The 18,102-nt window shown below is 40.8% G+C and overlaps 1 protein-coding gene across 2 annotated transcripts in view; it reads left to right on the top strand.

Annotated features, from left to right (window-relative positions):
* The window catches only part of GLRA2 (glycine receptor alpha 2), a 195,031-nt gene that overhangs the window by 147,973 nt on the left and 28,956 nt on the right, over nt 1–18,102 (top strand). For both annotated transcript variants that reach the window (XM_019925660.3, XM_019925662.3), the window contains exon 8: nt 10,624–10,773. In XM_019925660.3, coding sequence (XP_019781219.1) covers nt 10,624–10,773 — 150 coding nt within the window. The remainder of the gene's footprint in view (nt 1–10,623; nt 10,774–18,102) is intronic.

Raw genomic sequence — 18,102 nt, 5'->3', positions numbered from 1 at the left:
TTAGGCAATAAAAATGGCAACTTGGCAGTGAAATTGTAAAGATAAAATTGTACAACACCATGAATCTCTGGCACTAGGATTAATTCGACTGCTTATATTTTTTCTGATGATATTTTTTACCATGACTGAACGTAGGTAAGAGACAAAACAGAAAGTCAAAGCCAGAATTCTCATTTCCATCTTTGTTGCTTACTACTTGTATAAGATTTAGACATGCATTTAATAAACTTATTTTTCTCCCCCATAAAATGAGGATGGAGAGGGTGGTGGTGTACTTCATAGCACTCAATAAAAGACGATTGATTGGAGCTACCAAAGGCTTCTGTCCCATGTAATGGAAGCGCAGGTCAGGCTACTGTGACCAACGGGTATCCATTTCAACAGCTGCATTAATCAGGGTTAATTAAGATTTGTCCTTCTAAATTGGATGAAAAGAAACTGTACTGTACAGAGCAGAAAATCTTCTATTCTGGTTTAGCAGTGGATTGTATGCATACTCTGAGAATAATTAAACACTGACTCAAGCAGGTGGGTGTGAGACATCATTCCACTTAAAGCAAGAAAAATATCTTAGTATTTTGACATTGTCCTATAAATTCCATTTTGTCTCTTTTCTATTAAAAAAATACTTGGTTTATCACAGTCATTTGTGATTTTTCTCTACTGGAGAGAACTTCTCTTCATACGTGTTCATACCCATCCCCCTTGGCTGGCTGCTAGAGGAACGTCTCAGCTCTCTGGGGTCAGCCTAGGGGATGCGAATGTGGATATATTTCAGTTGGCACATTGTCAAATGGTAGTGCCTTGCCCATGAGGGATGGAGAGGGCACCCAAGCTGTAAGGACATTCAGGCAATCCTTATACAATGACGAGCCACTCTTCTATGATGGGGATAAACACTGGGTAGAAAATGGCCGAACCCATGAACAACTGGCTTCATGACGCAGGAAATGGTGTAGTCTTTGAATGTAGACAAAACAAATTATGGGACTAAAGTAAATAAATTCATGGTTTGATTTTCCATTTTGAAACTGATCTCAGTATATAATTAATGAAAAAATTTCCTCATGAAAAACTGCCAAGGTTTTCAAAAATACCTAGATAGTATTGAAAAAGAAAAAAAAAACACTAATGAAAAGTATCTCTAAGAAATGTCAACATGATGCCAAAGTAACTGAGTAATGAGCTAAACTCCATCAACTAACTGGTCTGTTCAAATATCAAATAAATGTTTATTTAGTGCCACAAAAACCTAAACAACTTGACTGGCTCTACTGTTTCACCAGATATGTTTGTAAACTACAGGAATTGTAAATTCAGCAGAATAACTATTCTTCTTTCCCTTAGTGAAAATAAATCTAGAGTAATCTTAATATCATCAGCTATTGGCTTTAAAAGACGTGAGATAAATTTTTTCCCTTTAGTGATTGTGAGAGGAATTTGAATTTATATGCAGCTTGAATAACTTGTCAGTCAACAGAAACTATGCGGCATTTACTCAATGCACAAAGACTTGTTCTTGGGGGGTATAGATACAAAAGACATCCCTGGGTCTTTATCCTCCAAGCATCCTATACTTTAACTAGGCAGATAAAACATGCAAACATGAAGCACACACTCAACTGTCCGATGCTAACTACCAGTGCATTACAAATCCTAAAGATGGGTAAGACCACTGTGGGCTAGAATAGGCAGAGAAAGCATCACTCTGGAGATGGAGACTGAGCTACTCCTTGAGGAATTACCTGGAAATACATAGGCAGAGAAAGCAGGAAAAGGGAGGAAGAATTTCTATGCTGGGAGAAGAGTGTAAACCAAGATTTCTCAGCCTTCGTACTATTAACATTTGGGGCTGGATAATTCTTTGTCATGGGGGCTGTCTTATGCATTGTTGGGCTTTTTAGCGGTATCCCTGGCCTCTACTCACTAGAAGCCTGTGGCAAAATCTCACTCCCCAGGTGGGACAACCAAAACCACCTTCAGACATTGCCAAGTGTCCTCTCACGGCAACATCAGCCCCAGCTGAGGACCACTGAACCAGGCCTGGATACCTGGGTTGGGGGCGGGTGCTTTCTCTATCTCAGAGCTTATCAATCTCAGAATTATTGACATTTTGGGCTGGATAACTATTCACTGTGGGGACTGTCCTGTGCTTTATAGGATGTTTAGCAGCATCCCTGACCTCAACCAACTAGACACGAGTAGCACCTCCCCCTGGTTGTGACAACCAAAAATATCTCCAGACATCGCCAAACGTCTCCTGTGGTGCAAAATTACACCCATCTGAGAATGACTGAGATTCTCAGTAGGAATGCACTTGGCTTCCTCAGGGTAAGAAGAACTGCTTAAACAAAGCACAAGGTTCATGTTAGGAAAGAGTGGAATAAGACCGAATAACTAGGGTGGACACATGCTGTGTGAGATCTTGGATACTAGAGCCTATACTAGGCAGCCACAGTAGTTCTCAAGATGTGCTGCAAAATGAATTGGTGTTTAAATTAAATCTGGCAGAAGCAAAAGGATAAAGTGCCACGAGGAGGAACTGGGTACAGGGTGATCAGTTAGGAAGTTGTTATAATAACCAGGTGTAAGCGTTGATGGCCAGGGTTGCAGTGACATCTTTGGAATGGAGAGAAAAGGGTGAACCTAAGGGTGCTTTGCAGAAGTCAATGTTGAGCTTTTGCAACAGACTGAATAGAGGTGAAGGCAAGGAAAGAACTAATGGTGAAACTAGTGTTGCCGGTGGGAAGCAAGATTCAAATGAAGTGAATGGGAAGGTGGGGCATTTAATGATTTTGCTTTTGCAAATCCTAACTGCGGGCCCTTTTTATATATTTTTTGGCCATGCTGCAGGGCATTGTGGGATCTTAGTTTCCAGACCAGGGATCAGACCCATGCCCCCCGCAGTGGAAGCGTGGGCTCCTAACCACTGGACCACCAGGGAATTTCCCAGGCCTTTTATTTTTTTAATTTATTTTTTTAAAATTTATTTTATTTATTTATTTTTGGCTGTGTCGGGTCTTAGTTGTGGGATGTGGGATCTTCGTTGTGGCACGGGATCTTTCGTTATGGCATGCGGGTTTTCTCTTCTCTAGTTGTGGCACGCAGGCTCCAGGGTGCGTGGGCTCTGTAGTTGTGGCACACGGGCTTACTATCTGCTGTTTAATGCCAGGAAAATCAGATTTCCTTGGAAGAGAAGGATGGTGGCAGCACTGACTACCTGGCCTGTCCCAGTGTAACCTGTTGCCCCGTGGCACATGGGATCTTAGTTCCCTGACCAGGGATGGAACCACCCACATCCCCTGCATTGTAAGGCGGATTCTTTACCACTGGACCACCAGGGAAATACCACCACCACCACCACCTCACCCCCACCCCGCACTGGGCCTTTTATAATGAGCACAAGAATACTGGTGAGAGGTCAGGAGGTCAGGACTGAGTGATGGGTTTGGGAACGTTGGAAATACAAAACCCTGAAATCTCCATGGCTTTAAACAATAAAAATTTATTTCTCACTCCTATTACATTCCACTGTGAAATGGGTGGCCCTGCGTCTTTTAGGGATCCAGGCTTCTCCCATCTTATGGCACTGCCATCTTAGATGAGTGACACCCAAGGTGGCTGCAGAAAGGTTAAGTCCTAATGACCTCTTGGGAGATTTCAGAGGCCCTGAAGTAGTGTATATGACTTCTGCCCACATTCCACTGGGGAAATCTTGTTTATTGGTGTCCCAGGAAGAGGAAATGGGATTCACAAGAACTTGGCCAATCTCTGCTATGGGAGACACACACACACACACACACACACACACACACACACACACACACACACAGAGAAACTATAGGAGTGAATGAATTTATTGAGGACCTGAAGATACAGGGAAAATAGAAGAGGAAAGAGTTCAAGGACCACAGATAAGAAATCGAAGAAGATTCAGCAAAGGATTCAGAGATGTTGTTAGAAAGCTTGGAAGAGAACTGACTCTGTGTAGAGTTGAGAGTGTCAGGAGAGAAGGTAAATTTCTATATGGAGGGAAAATGTCTACTTTTGCTAAGACTCTTGCTTTTGAGACAAAGAAATCCAAGCTAATTAGAAAAGGCCTTATATATCTATACCCCACCTCAAAACCATAATTAGCTTATCTTTCCAAGCAGTCTGAAACGCAGATGCCTCTGCCTGGAAGTTGTGTTGGCCCAGCCTACCTGTCCATACCTCACCATGCACTTCCCCGGTACCCAGCACATCCCAGTCACTGGATTGCTGACCATCCTCAAGCCCACCTATTCTCTCCCATCTTCATGGTTTTGCTTTCATAGCTTCTTCCACCCATCAAAGTCCTGGCTTTCCTCAAGCCCTAAGTCAAATGCCACGCCATCCAGGAACGAAGCCTTTTCTGATTCTCCCTGTCACTACTGAACTCCCCACATCTTCCAGCCACCTTTTGGTTTTTCCTCTACTTTGGCACATGGGACCATCTGCTTTGTATCAGTTTTATGTTCACTTGACTGTCTCCCTCACTAGACCGTGGTTTTCTCAAGCACCAAACAGGGCCACCAAGATTTACATCCCCAGGACAAACCAGACAACACTGCAGTCTATGTCAGGGGCTGGCAAACATTTTCTGTAAAGGGTCACATAGTATTTTAGGATTTCCAGACCATATGGTCTCTGTCACAACTACTCAGCTGTGCCATTTTACTGTAAAAGCTGCCGTGGACAATATATAAATGAATGAGTATGGCTGTGTTCCAATAAAACTATTTATAGAACGTGGTGGGGCAGATTCGATTCATAGGTCCTAATTTGCTGCTCCCTGACCTATGTGAATGACGCTTTCTGGAGCACAGCATGAACAGGTTCCCCTGGGGTATCATCTGGGGAGTCCTGGGAAGAATCAATGTGCATCTTAGTTATTCTTGTATTTCTGCCCCACCTCCCACCAGCACCTACTACAGTGCCTTCCACATAGTAGGCCCTCAGCCTTTATGTTTCTGAATTAAATATACCTGGAGAGAGAACACTAAATGAATCATACTAGCATTTTGAGAGCTTCATTAATTTGAAAACTGTTTTGCAAGACTGTAGTAATGTAGTTCAGGAAGGGCTCATGTAAGCCCAGGAATCATAAAAATAATGTGACGGGAAAAAATGTGAGGTAAAAACATCTAAGAATTAGCAGCCAAAGGGAGAGAATGTGACATCAGAGCTGGATGGAAGTAACAAAAAGGCATTTCAATCCTGAGAGACCAGCACTGAAGGACACCCCATCATATGTAATAGATGTCTCACAACACCACCTAAATCCGTGTGAATAATGCAGTTAATGCCAGCACTTCAATGCTGGAAAGATGATCATGATTTGGAGGAAACTCGGAGACCAACCAAAATCATTAAGAGACTGAAAGGATTTGTTTATGAGCAGTTATAAAAGAAGCCAAATACGTGCCTGGCCTGCTGATGGCTAGAAGGAGAGGGGGGAAAGGTTTACAAATGACTGAGTGCTGTAAACACTAGCAAGGGGAGGAATGATGGTGAGTTCTACTGCACTTAGCTTTTGGTATGGACATCTATCAGGCACTGACAAATTCTTCTCATTATTAGGTCTTAAAACATTCAAAGGCCATCTGACTAACATATAACCGGAATGCTGTGATTGGTAATGTTCGATTATTACAGGAGAATAGGACTGCTCCAGGACAGCAAATACAAGAAAATTATTGCTTATTAAGGAAAGAAACATTCCAGGAATGCTTGGTGAGCTGAGAGAATTTAAATGCACTAACAGTCCACTCTCAGAAATATCCAGTATGTGCAATTGTGGGTAATGTTATATAGTAAAGAATTGTTGAAGTTAAAGTACAAAAATGGAAAGATGGCCAGCTATTTCCTTCATTCCTTCCTTCTGTCATTCAATCATCCATTTATCCATCCATCCCACATATCTAATGTTTACTCACTATTTGCCAGGTCCTGGGCTGGTGGTGATACAAAGAGTAATACTACACAGGACCTTTCTTAAAAAAAAAAAAAAGTTTACAGTCTAGTGAGTCTAGTGGTTGGGTCAGGGAAGCTGCTGGACTGAAAAAGAACAGACAGGCTCAATAGAGAGTTATAAGGGAGCAAGGAAAAGTGGCCCCCAACCCAGATGAGACAAAAGTAGGAAGGTTAGGGATGCTTCCCAGAGGAGCTGGTATCCAAGCCAAGTCACGAAGGATTCTGAGTCATCTGTTAATCAGAAAGACTGAGAATAAGCATCGCAGGTGCTATACCACTTTGTCACAACATATGTGGGACTGCCAAGTAGTTCAGATTGATGGAGACAAATAGTGCAAGGCAGGTGGTAACCTTAAAAATAATAATTGGAATATATTAGGACAGTGGGCAGTTTTTATTTTCCTTGTTGATTTTTCTGTCTCTTCCAAGATTTTTCTATTAACAAAATCACACCCTTATGTAGTCAAATAATTACAAACATTTATATAGTACTTACTCTGTGCCAAACACTATTCTAAGCACTTTGCATACATTAAGTGATTTTATCCACATAACTCTACGAAATAGCTACTATTATTTTCCCTTATACAGATGAGGAGGGGAAGCAGAGACAGGTTAAACAATTTGGCAAAGTTAGAGTAACAACAGAGCAGTGTTTCTTACTTCGGGCATCTCATTCTAGAGTCTCTGCTTTTACATCCTCTATGCTCCTACTAACTTTCTAAGTCAGGAGCATATTTTCTTAGCATTTACTCCCATAATCCCAGTCTAAAAATTGACCTAACAAATAATCAGAGATATAGTTAAATATCTGGTGGGGGGGGGAAGAATATTCATAGCTCCCAAATTTACAGTAGCATAAAATGAAACTAAAAATCACCTAAATATCCTATCATACAGAATGATTAATGATGGTATAGACAATTATACAAGCACTGGAAATTATGATTTAGAAGAAAGTTAAATTACATGGGAAATGCTCACTATAAAGGTCAAAGGGAAATGCAAGGTACAAAAGGTATAATCCTAGTAGTATGTTTGTGTGTGTCCAGAAAGGAGATTCACTAGTCAGACTGGGTTCCAATTCCAATCTTAGCTCCGCCACCTTTTAGCTTTCTCACTTTGGGTAATAATTTAACCTCTCTGTACCCCACTTTCCTCACCAGAAAATGGGGGTAATACAGTTGTCATAATGGTTAGAAAATTAATATATGTAAAATGCATAAATTCTGGATGGCAAACACTCAGTAACAACTATCAAAAAACAGGAAACCCTATTTAAAAATTAGAACTAGATAGTACACATTCACATAGGCAGTTGAATAAGAATCGTTTGTAGTCTGTGGTCCAACATGTTACAACTTCATCTAATTATTTTCCCCCTCCTGTTTAAAAAAATAATTGGAAGTTGAGTGAGATGAAAGGAACTTTGCATTGCAAGTAAAAAGTATTTGCTTTCAGAATCTGCTTTATCAAATAAGATGTACAAAGCACTCAACCAATCACAGAAGGGTCATAAAAGTTTCCTTTTTAACCAGATACCTTCCCAAGGCTACAGCCCTGATATTTTACTTTGGTTGAATATCTTGATTTGTGATAGTTTACAACTATTTAACCTCAACATAATGAAAGCCATATATCACAAACCCACAGCTAACATCATACTCAACAGTGAAAAGCTGAAAGCATTTCCTCTAAGATCAGGAACAAGACAAGGATGCCCACTCTTGCCACTTTTATCCAACATGGTATTGGAAGTCCTAGCCACTGCAATCAGAAAATAAGAAATAAAAGGAATCCAAATTGGAAAAGAAGAAGTAAAACTGTCACTGTTTGCAGACGACATGATACTATACATAGAAAATCCTAAAGATGCCACCTGATACTACTAGAGCTCATCAATGAATTTGGTAAAATTGCTGCATAAAAAAATTAATATACAGAAATCTGTTACTTTTCTATACACTAACAACAAAATATCAGAAAGAGTAATTAAGGAAACAATCCCATTTATCATCACATCAAAAAGAATGAAATACCTAGGAATAAACCTACCTAAGGAGGTAAAAGCCTCTACTTAGAAAACTATAAAACACTGATAAAAGAAATTGAAGATGACACAAACAGATGGACAGATATACCACATTCTTGGATTGGAAAAATTAATATTGTTAAAACGATGATACTACCCAAGGCAATCTACAGATTCAATGAAATCCCTATTAAAATACTAATGGCATTTTTCAAAGAACGAGAATAATTGTAAAATTTGTATGGAAATACAAAAGACCCCGAATAGCCAAAACAATCTGGAGAAAGAACAGAGCTGAAGGAATCATTCTCCCTGACTTCAGACTATACTACAAAGCTATAGTAAACAAAACAGTATGGTACTGGCACAAAAACAGACACACAGATCAATGGAACCGGACAGACAGCCCAGAAATAAACCCACACATTTATGGTCCACTAATCTTCAAGAAAGGAGGCAAGAATATATAATGGAGAAAAGACAGTCTCTTTGATAAGTGGTGCTGGGAAAACTGGACAGTTATATGTAAAAGAATGAAATTAGAACACCATATACAAAAATAAACTCAAAATGGATTAAAGACCTAAATATAAGATCAGAAACCATAAACATCCTAGAGGAAAACATAGGCAGAACACTGTTTGACATAAATCACATCAATATTTTTTTTGGATCTGTCTCCTAAAGCAAAGGAAATAAAAGCAAAAATAAACAAGGAGCACCTAATCAAACTTAAAAGTTTTTGCACAGCAAAGGAAATCATGAGCAAAATGAAAAGACAACCTATGGAATAGGAGAAAATATTTGCAAATGATATGATCAATAAGGGGTTAATATCCAAAATATATAAACAGCTTATACAACTCAACATCAAAAAAAAACAAACAACTTGGGCTTCCCTGGTGGCACAGTGGTTGAGAGTCCGCCTGCGATGCAGGGGACACGGGTTCGTGCCCCGGTCCGGGAAGATCCCACATGCCGCGGAGCGGCTGGGCCCGTGAGCCATGGCCACTGAGCCTGCGCGTCCGGAGCCTGTGCTCCACAACAGGAGAGGCCACAACAGTGAGAGGCCCGCGTACCACAAAAAAACCCCAAAAAAACCAAAAAATAAAACAACTTGATTAAAAAAGTGGGCAGAAAACCCGAATACACATTTCTCCAAAGAGGACATGCAGATGGCCAACAGGCACATGACAAGATGTTCAACATCGCTAATCATCAGGGAACTGCAAATCAAAACAACAGTAAGATATCACCTCACACCTGTCCGTATGGCAACCATCAGAAAGAACACAAATAACAAATGTTGGCGAGGATGTGGAGAAAAGGGGTGCAGCCACTAGGGAAAACAGTATGGAGGTTTCTAAAAAAACTAAAAATAGAACTACCATATGACCCAGCAATTCCACTCCTGGGTATATATCTGAAAAAAACAAAAACACTAATTCGAAAAGATACATGCACCCCAGTGTTCATAGCAGCATTATTTACAATTGCCAAGATATGGAAGCAACCTAAGTGTCCATCAATAGATGTATGGATAAAGAAGATGTGGTGTGTATACACACACACACACACACACACACACACACAAAGGAATGCTACTCAGCATAAAAAAGAACTAAATTTTGCCATGTGCAACTAAGTCAGACAGAGAAAGACAAATACTGTACGATATCACTTATGTGTGGAATCTAAAAAATACAACAAACTAGTGACTATAACAATAAAGAAAAGAGGGAAGAGATATGGGAACACATGTATATGTGTAACTGATTCACTTTGTTATAAAGCAGAAACTAACACACCATTGTAAAGCAATTATACTCCAATAAAGATGTTAAAAAAAAAAGAAGACTCACAGATATAGAGAACGAACTAGTGGTTACCAGTGGGGCAAGGGAAGAAGGGAGGGGCAATTTAGGGGTAGGGGATTAAGAGGTAAAAACTATTATGTATAAAATAAGCTACAAGGGGAATACAGCCAACATTTTAAAATAACTACAAATGGAGTACAACCTTTAAAAATTGTGAATCACTATATTATACACCTGTAACTTGTATAATATTGTATACTTCAATAAAAAAAAGAAACTTGTTTCTGCATCAGTTAGGATCAAAAGCTGAATGGAAATTACAAATTGGTTTTTGAAGGACCCAAAGCCAGATATAGTTTATTTCTCATCCAAGTTTTGGAATTATCTTAATGAGTTTTTAAATGGTAAGAAAAAATAGAAGGAAATGAGCAGTTTCAAAAGTAGCACCCACTGTTTTACCTCAAAGTTTTTTCTTTCTTTTTTTTCACGAAGGCAGTTCTTGTAGTCCCCTTTGGAGCTGGTCTCAGGGATGAGGCTACTTGAGCAGGTGGGCTATACTGAGAGAAATGGAACAAGGGCCTGGGGCAGGGGGGCATGTAACTTTCACTGCTCTGCCCAGAATCTGCAAAGTGGGATGGAAAACGCTTAAGCACTTTCTTAAGGAAAGCCTAGAAAATAATCCTTGATGAAGGGAAATGACGTTATTCTGCTGCTCACACCATAAGGAGCCTGGTTTCCCCACAAGTTTTCACGGTGTCTCTGTCTCTCCCTCTCTCTCAGGTCTCCTACGTAAAAGCGATTGACATCTGGATGGCAGTGTGCCTTCTGTTTGTGTTTGCAGCCTTACTGGAATATGCAGCAGTGAACTTTGTCTCCAGGCAGCACAAGGAGTTTCTGCGGCTCCGGAGAAGGCAGAAGAGGCAGAATAAGGTACAGTTGACCCTGAGTGCAGACAAAGTCAGGTAGAGCTCAAGGTGGTTATCCAGGCAATGTAATTTAGAAAATAGAACAATACATAGTGAGCAAGAAGCTGAAGTTAATTTTTGTCCTGATTCAGCCTTCTACACTGAATTCCTGCTCAGGTTAGTCCTTTAAAATTGGGACAGAGTTGTCACATTTAGCAAATAAAATTCATCAAGAGATGAATGGATAAAACAGATGTGGTGTATACACACACACACACACACACACACACACACACACACACACAATGGAATATTACTCAGCCATAAAAAAGAATGGAATAATGCCATTTGGAACAACATGGATGGACCTAGAGATTATCATACTAAGTGAAATAAGTGAGACAGAGAAAGAGCAATATCATGTGATATCACTTATATGTGGAATCTAAAAAAAATGATTCAAATGAACTTATTTACAAAACAGAAATAGACTCACAGACATAGAAAACAAACTTATGGTTACCAAAGGGGAAAGGGGGAAGAGGGATAAACCAGGAGTTTGGGATTAACACATACACACTACTATATATAAAATAGATAACCAACAAGGACCTACTGTATAGCACAGGGAACTATACTCAATATCTTGTAATAACCTATAAGGGAAAAGAATGCGAAAAAGAATACACACACACACACACATACATATACATATATATAACTGAATCGCTTGGCTATATACCTGAAACTAACACAATATTGTAAATTTACTATACTTCAATTTAAAAAATATATAGGGCACACAGTTAAGCCTGAATTTCAGATAAATAATAAATATTTAGTATAAGTACATCCGAGATGTTGCATGGAACAGACTTATATTAATAAATTATTTGTTGTTTATCTGAAATTCAAATGTAACTGGGAGCCCTGTGTTTTATCTAGCAACTGTAGTTGGAGATATATATTCCATTTGACAAAATTATTTTAAAATCCTGTTGTTTTGAACATTGATAATTTGTGTGCGTGGCTTTGCTCACAAAACTGCTTTTTTTATGAATTGCTCGGCTTTATGTAAATAAGGTCCCTACTCATGTTGATTTCAACCTGATAAATCCAATTAGACTGATCTCATTGTCTCAACTTTAATTTTAATGCAGAAACCCAAAACTTACATTATCTAGAAGTTTGAGGTTGGAAATACATGGCTCGAAACCTCCAGTTCAGTGGTTCCCAAACTTGCCTGCACATTAGAATAGCTTGGAGATCTTTCAAAAATCCCAAACCGGGTCTTCCCTGGTGGCGTAGTGGTTGAGGGTCCGCCTGCCGATGCAGGGGACACGGGTTCGCGCCCCGGTCCGGGAAGATCCCACGTGCTGCGGAGTGGCTGGGCCCGTGAGCCATGGCCGCTTGGGCCTGCGCGTCCGGAGCCTGTGCTCCGCAATGGGAGAGGCCGCAACAGTGAGAGGCCCGCGTACCGCAAAAAAAAAAAAAAAATCCCAAACCTTGGCCATACCCCATACCCATTAATCCCAGTCTCGGAATGGGGCACAGGTGTATCTTCTGAAGGTCCCCAGGCAATGCCAGTGTGCAGACACATTTGGGAAGCAGTGCCCTGGTTTATAACTTAATTTCATATAGGACTCCAGAAGCCTTGCACTTGCTTTCAGTTTCAGATTCTGGGAGAGAAATATGCTCTTTGATACGGAGAACTCCAGTGCCTGTAACAATACACTAGCGAACTGAAGTTAAAATTCTACATACAAGAGATGAGAGAGAGTTTTCAAAATCTGTTCCCCCTAAAAAATGATACATTAAACCTGCTGGGAGCCTAGAAGATAGCATGGAAGATCATGTGGGATCATGGGAGGAACCTTTTTTCGAAATGGAAAATAAAAGAACATGTTTGACAACAGGAATACTGTAGCAAAAAAGGAGAAATCAACAACGCAGTGAAAGGACACCATAATTTCTAGGAAAAACAAAAAACCTTTAGAAGATGAGAAAGGGTGAAATCCAGAACCAAGGGTCAGGGGTGGCCTTACACGGGGACAGATATTTCAGCCATTTTAATAATGACTTAAATTAGTGTCAGTTCATTGATGAGGATACCAAAGCACGGTTAAATAATTTGCCCGTGCTCATGCGCCACGAAGTAGCACAGCAAGATCTGAGGTGTGATGCTGTGTCTCCAGAGCCCATGTGCTACACCACTGTACCGACAAAATGGGAGAATGACACTGGTAGTTGGATGATGGTACGATGTAGAGCTCCTAATTGCTCCTATCATTTCCAAGGATTATGAGGCAGGTTACCAGCTGAAAATGGGATGGAAAGGAGGAATGTAGAAGGTTTAAGGAGGAAAGCTATAGTATTAAATAGTAGTTTGGGAGAATAAAAAAGCCATTGCTCAAGGAGAGAGATGGGGTCAGAATGCTGAGGCAGAGGTAGTGGGAGAGCCCATCTGAGGTGTGTGGTTATGAATTTAAAGTTTACAATTAAATTTAAAACTTTAATTAAAACAATCAGCAGGTGCCCCTTTGCAGTCAAAGCTCTTACTATCATTGACAATTGACTTTTGAAAAAAAAAAAGGAGGGGGAGGCATTTCCAATTATTTGTCCCTTAGGAAATGGCATCTTTCCAAAGTAGCACTTTCCAATTTTTTTGAGTCTGAATTATGTTTGGAAAAAATGGTAACAAGAGCTCACACTGATTGAGGGGTTACTATAAACCATACTTTCCATACAAGAATTGATTTAGTCCCCACAACTGTGAGTACTGTGATCATACAGCCCAGTTTACTGCAGAAAGTCCTGTTTCTGCCTATTTTCCTGATGCCCTGTGTAATTTAGCATTTGTCTTGGATTATTCATTTTAAACCAAAACACTTATTAATAGTTGCATTAAAATAAACTCAGATGGGTTTGGTGGACCTCCACTCTATACATCTGCTTTCTGTCATGGCGTGATCTTCTGGGTTGGGGGTACACAGGTGCAGTACACAAGTTCTCACTTTAACATGTGTTGAAATCTAAAAAATAACCATCCCCATCCCTGGCCTCTGTTCTTGACCCTTTCCAGAAGCAATGTCATAACTAACACTCTTTCCAGGATAGCTGGAAGGGAGCTTGCTGATAAAATGAAGTGCACTCAGACACAAGAGGCTAGGGATAAACCTTTCTTTCTTTTGGTCTGTCAGTGATGAGATACTGCTGTCCTGCTGGCCATTTGGGGCACCAGCCTTGGCCCATGACACGGCATACAAAACCTAGAAAGCCACTAGGCCACCCTTTGGTGGGGTCAGTGGAAAACATGAGAAAATCCTAAGTTCAGTGAACATGAGACCAACAAAATAGAGGCTGAGCAGTCTTGCTGTGGGCATCTAAATGCTCATGATTGAATGGCTTTGTCATTTCTTGATGATTTAAATCTGTAATTGTCTTACTGTTTGATAATTACTGTAAAATAAAAAAGCATCAACATTATAGAGCTGGATTGTCCGAGCCACTTTCCACTATCAAAACTGTCCTTGTTGGGATCAGTTAAGTGGTCATCCTGCCAATAATGAAGGCAGTGTTCTTATCTCCACTGTACAGATGAGGAGAGGAAAGCCCTGAGAGGTTAGGTAAAACGCCCAAGGCCACACACGCAGGCAGCCTGGCTCCAGCGTTCCGGGCCTCAGCTGCTGCTCTGCAGAGTTCACATCATTTTACATCTTACATTCTGATCCAGTATCTCTCTCCCACTCACACACTTGAAACGAACATCTCTAATGCACCCTAATATTTTCTATTCAGTTTTTTTAAGGCTGGTCCACCAGGGATGAGATTAGGGTGAGGCAAGTGAGATTAAGTCACACAAGTACAGGGTCAGATCTTGTATTTATTTAAATTTGGTAGTTTTTCCCCATGGCTTTTTGCATTAATAAGGAATTTTTCAAATATTGCATTAAAATATTGACCTGAAGTACTGGGGTTTTGGCACCCCCCCTTACATTTTGCACCTGAGACCTTACCTCGCCTTAGTTCCAGCCCAGCTGGTCTTGAACCATTAGACTTTCACAGACCCTAATAGGTTGTGGCCTGAGTTTAAAAACAAAAACAAGGCCACCATGTTAAAATGTTCAATATTCCCAATAAAAAACTCATCTCTTTAATTTCCCATTAGGAAACTGACCTCCCCAACACAATCCAGCCTGATTCTTTAGACGGTGTAAGAAAATCCCAGCGCAGATTACTTCCCAAAGTGACACTGGCATGATGTTCAAGGAAGATGTTTACTGAGAGAGCCCTGAGATTACATTTACTTACATGGGAAGAGTGCCGGGTGTTTACTGAACCATCAAGTTATGAAACGGGGTCACTTTCAAGGAGGGGACCAGGCAATTTGCAACTAGGCGTATCTGCTTTACCTTTTCTACATCTCAAAAAGCAGCCAATTTTATCAAAGCAGAGTTTCTCAGCAACGATCAAGCTGAGATCTTCACTGACAGAACTTGCAAATCCCTATGGTTGGGCCAACCCCAGCCTGTTAGAAGTTGATGTGCCCCAGGTCTAAGTAATAAATCCTATTTTTATGTTACGCCCTCAGCTCCAGTAACTTTTCACACCATGTGATGGTTTAACAACGTCCCCATAAGAACTTTAAAGCCTCACCTGCGCTTCTCTCGCCCTGTCTTTTTATATCTGGCCACACCACTCCTGACTTCGGCACTGTGCCTGATTTCAGGTTTCCAGTTACCCATAGAGCTCTGACTGCTTTATTTTCAGTGACTAAACAGAAATTGTAGCTGCTTGAGAACATGGCTACGGCTTCTAGGCCACCTGAGGATGAGCCGCATTTTAAAGGGAATGCTGTGAACACACTGTTTAGACTTCAACCTCCCCGGAAGAAAAGACGGGGCCTCAACCTAATTAGACAACAGGGTGAGAATGTGAGGCCCTGACCAAAATGTCTCACGTGACAGTAACTTGGAAAAGTCCTCATTTTTTTTGCAATTTTGCCTTTCCCTCCCTTCATTTCCCTGTCCTTTAATTCTTAGATTGCCAATTTCCCAAAAGATAACTTCCTAGTAATCTGAAATATATATACATATAACTGAATCACTTTGCTGTACATCTGAAAGTAACACAAAATTGTAAATCAACTATACTTCAATTTAAAAATAAGAATTTCCTGATCCTACCGGGTAGAAATGATACCACTCTTTCAAGCACGCATAGTATGTAATTTGTTCCTTTCATAAGGTGCCACTTTCTACCCATTTGTTGTACGCTTTACAGAAGAATATAAAATTGAAATGTATTGGGGGGGTTATTTAGGACACTCTACCTAGAAATACTTGAATCCTGCTCTTAACCAATCATCTTCCCTTTGGAGGGGAATTGGACCCCTCCAATTCCCCTCCATTGGACCTATTGGAGGGGAATAAACCTACAAGAACAGTAGCTATTTTATCGTTATCCAGGTTTTAGCCTCAAATCCCAGTGCACTGCCCCAGGAGGGGAACAACTTAGAAGCCCTGTCCCTCCACTCGGAAGGTCCAGAGCCCTGCACTATTTCCTCCTCAATGTTCCAAGGCCCTTAGATCTTCCCATTCCAGTGGGGCGGAAGCCCCACTGGTGAAGGCCAGAAGACAAGGACCCAGAGCAAATGGTCACCTGGGAGTGGCTTTTTCACACCCATGGGGTCCTGGAAAGTCCCCAGTCAGACCAACACTCCTTCCCCTTAAGGACCAAAGTCTCCTTCCTCTCTTTCTGGAGACACCCCTTCAAACACTTAAGGATGGTGAGCCGGCAGGTCTTCTCAAAGTTTCTGAGCTAAACTGACCTACTCTTTCCTATGATACAGCTTACAGCCTCTTAGCACACTGCTCACCCTTTCTCTAGTTCGCTAGTGACATCTTGAAGTATGAGTCACAGAATGTGATAGTGCAGGCATGATCAGCATGTAATACAGAAAAGCAGGAATATCCCCTCTCTTTATCTGTACTTTTTTTTTGTTTTGTTTTTGTTTTTGCGGTATGCGGCCCTCTCACTGCTGTGGCCTCTCCCGTTGCGGAGCGCAGGCTCTGGACGCGCAGGCGCGGCGGCCATGGCTCGCAGGCCCAGCCGCTCCACGGCACGCGGGATCCTCCCGGGCCGGGGCACGAACCCGTATCCCCTGCATCGGCAGGCGGACTCTCAACCACTGCGCCACCAGGGAAGCCCTATCTGCACTTTTTAATAGAGCATTAAATTACAGTAGTGCTTTTCAGTAGTCATATTCCACGATTGGCTCATTTTGACGTTGCTAATGCTTGTTCATTTCCCAAGTCTTTTTTTTCCTATTAATACATATAGCTGTCAAGTTGTCTGTTCTTGATTATGTGCTTGATTTTTTTCAAACCTAAAGAAAGGACTTTATATTTATTGCTATAAATATTCACCTCGTTGGATCTGGCCCATTTTTTAGAATGTATTAATCTTCTTGATAGTGATTTACTCATCTGGAAAATCAGCTACTACTTCTAGCTTTTTAACACTGACAAATAGGTGTCAATGCCCTTCAAGCAAAGGCCACCAGGAGCAAGCTGGTAGTTAAGTTGGGTTTACTACTCTTTGCAGTGAGGGGGAACATAGAGAGGGCTCTAAACTGGGCGATTTGGGAGGAAAGACTACGGAAGCAGAGGTTTGCTCTAGACTGGATGCTGTCAGAAAGCAAGGGAAATTCAGTGATTAGGTATCTCAATAAATCTTATTTATAGGAGGGCAGACTACAGTGAAAATAAAACTATATTTGGTAAAGAAGCAGCAGTCCCTCATTTTAACTGAAAGAAAGATGTTTAGTATTTTCTGGGTGTCATAGTGACCTTGTTTTCATCTGTGCTTAGATAACATTATGAAGTGGCCTTGTTTTGTCTCACTCTATCATGGTCTCAGAGTAACCCTGAGCTTGGTATTCTGTGAGATTACTACAACTGGCAACATTCAAATGGAGGCTCTGTAATCTACCAGCTCTGTGACCCTGGCAGGTTACTTAAAAAAAAAAAAAAAAAACCTACCTGTGCCTCAGTTTTCTCATCTGTAAATAGAGTTAATATGTATTCACCTCATAGGACTGTGGTGAGAATAAAATGACTTCCCATGGGTAAAGCTCCTAAAATAGGCCCTGGTATGTGCTAAGTTCTACATTTAGTGATTGCTTGTTTTAGTATCCACTTTCTGCACCACAAAGGTATGTGGTAGACTCAGAGTCGTAAAGGTTTTGCTCAATGTATGGGGGAACATAGTCTACAGATTAAAATCAACTATCTTAGAATACAGCAACAGGCTGCCGACCTGCTCCCTCCCCCATTTTTACTCCTCTCGTCTT

Source organism: Tursiops truncatus, chromosome X, assembly GCF_011762595.2.
Source record: "Tursiops truncatus isolate mTurTru1 chromosome X, mTurTru1.mat.Y, whole genome shotgun sequence".
Classification (NCBI taxonomy): Eukaryota; Metazoa; Chordata; class Mammalia; order Artiodactyla; family Delphinidae; genus Tursiops; species Tursiops truncatus.
Note: the sequence above shows the minus strand (reverse complement) of the source record. Positions and strands in the feature narration are given on the sequence as shown.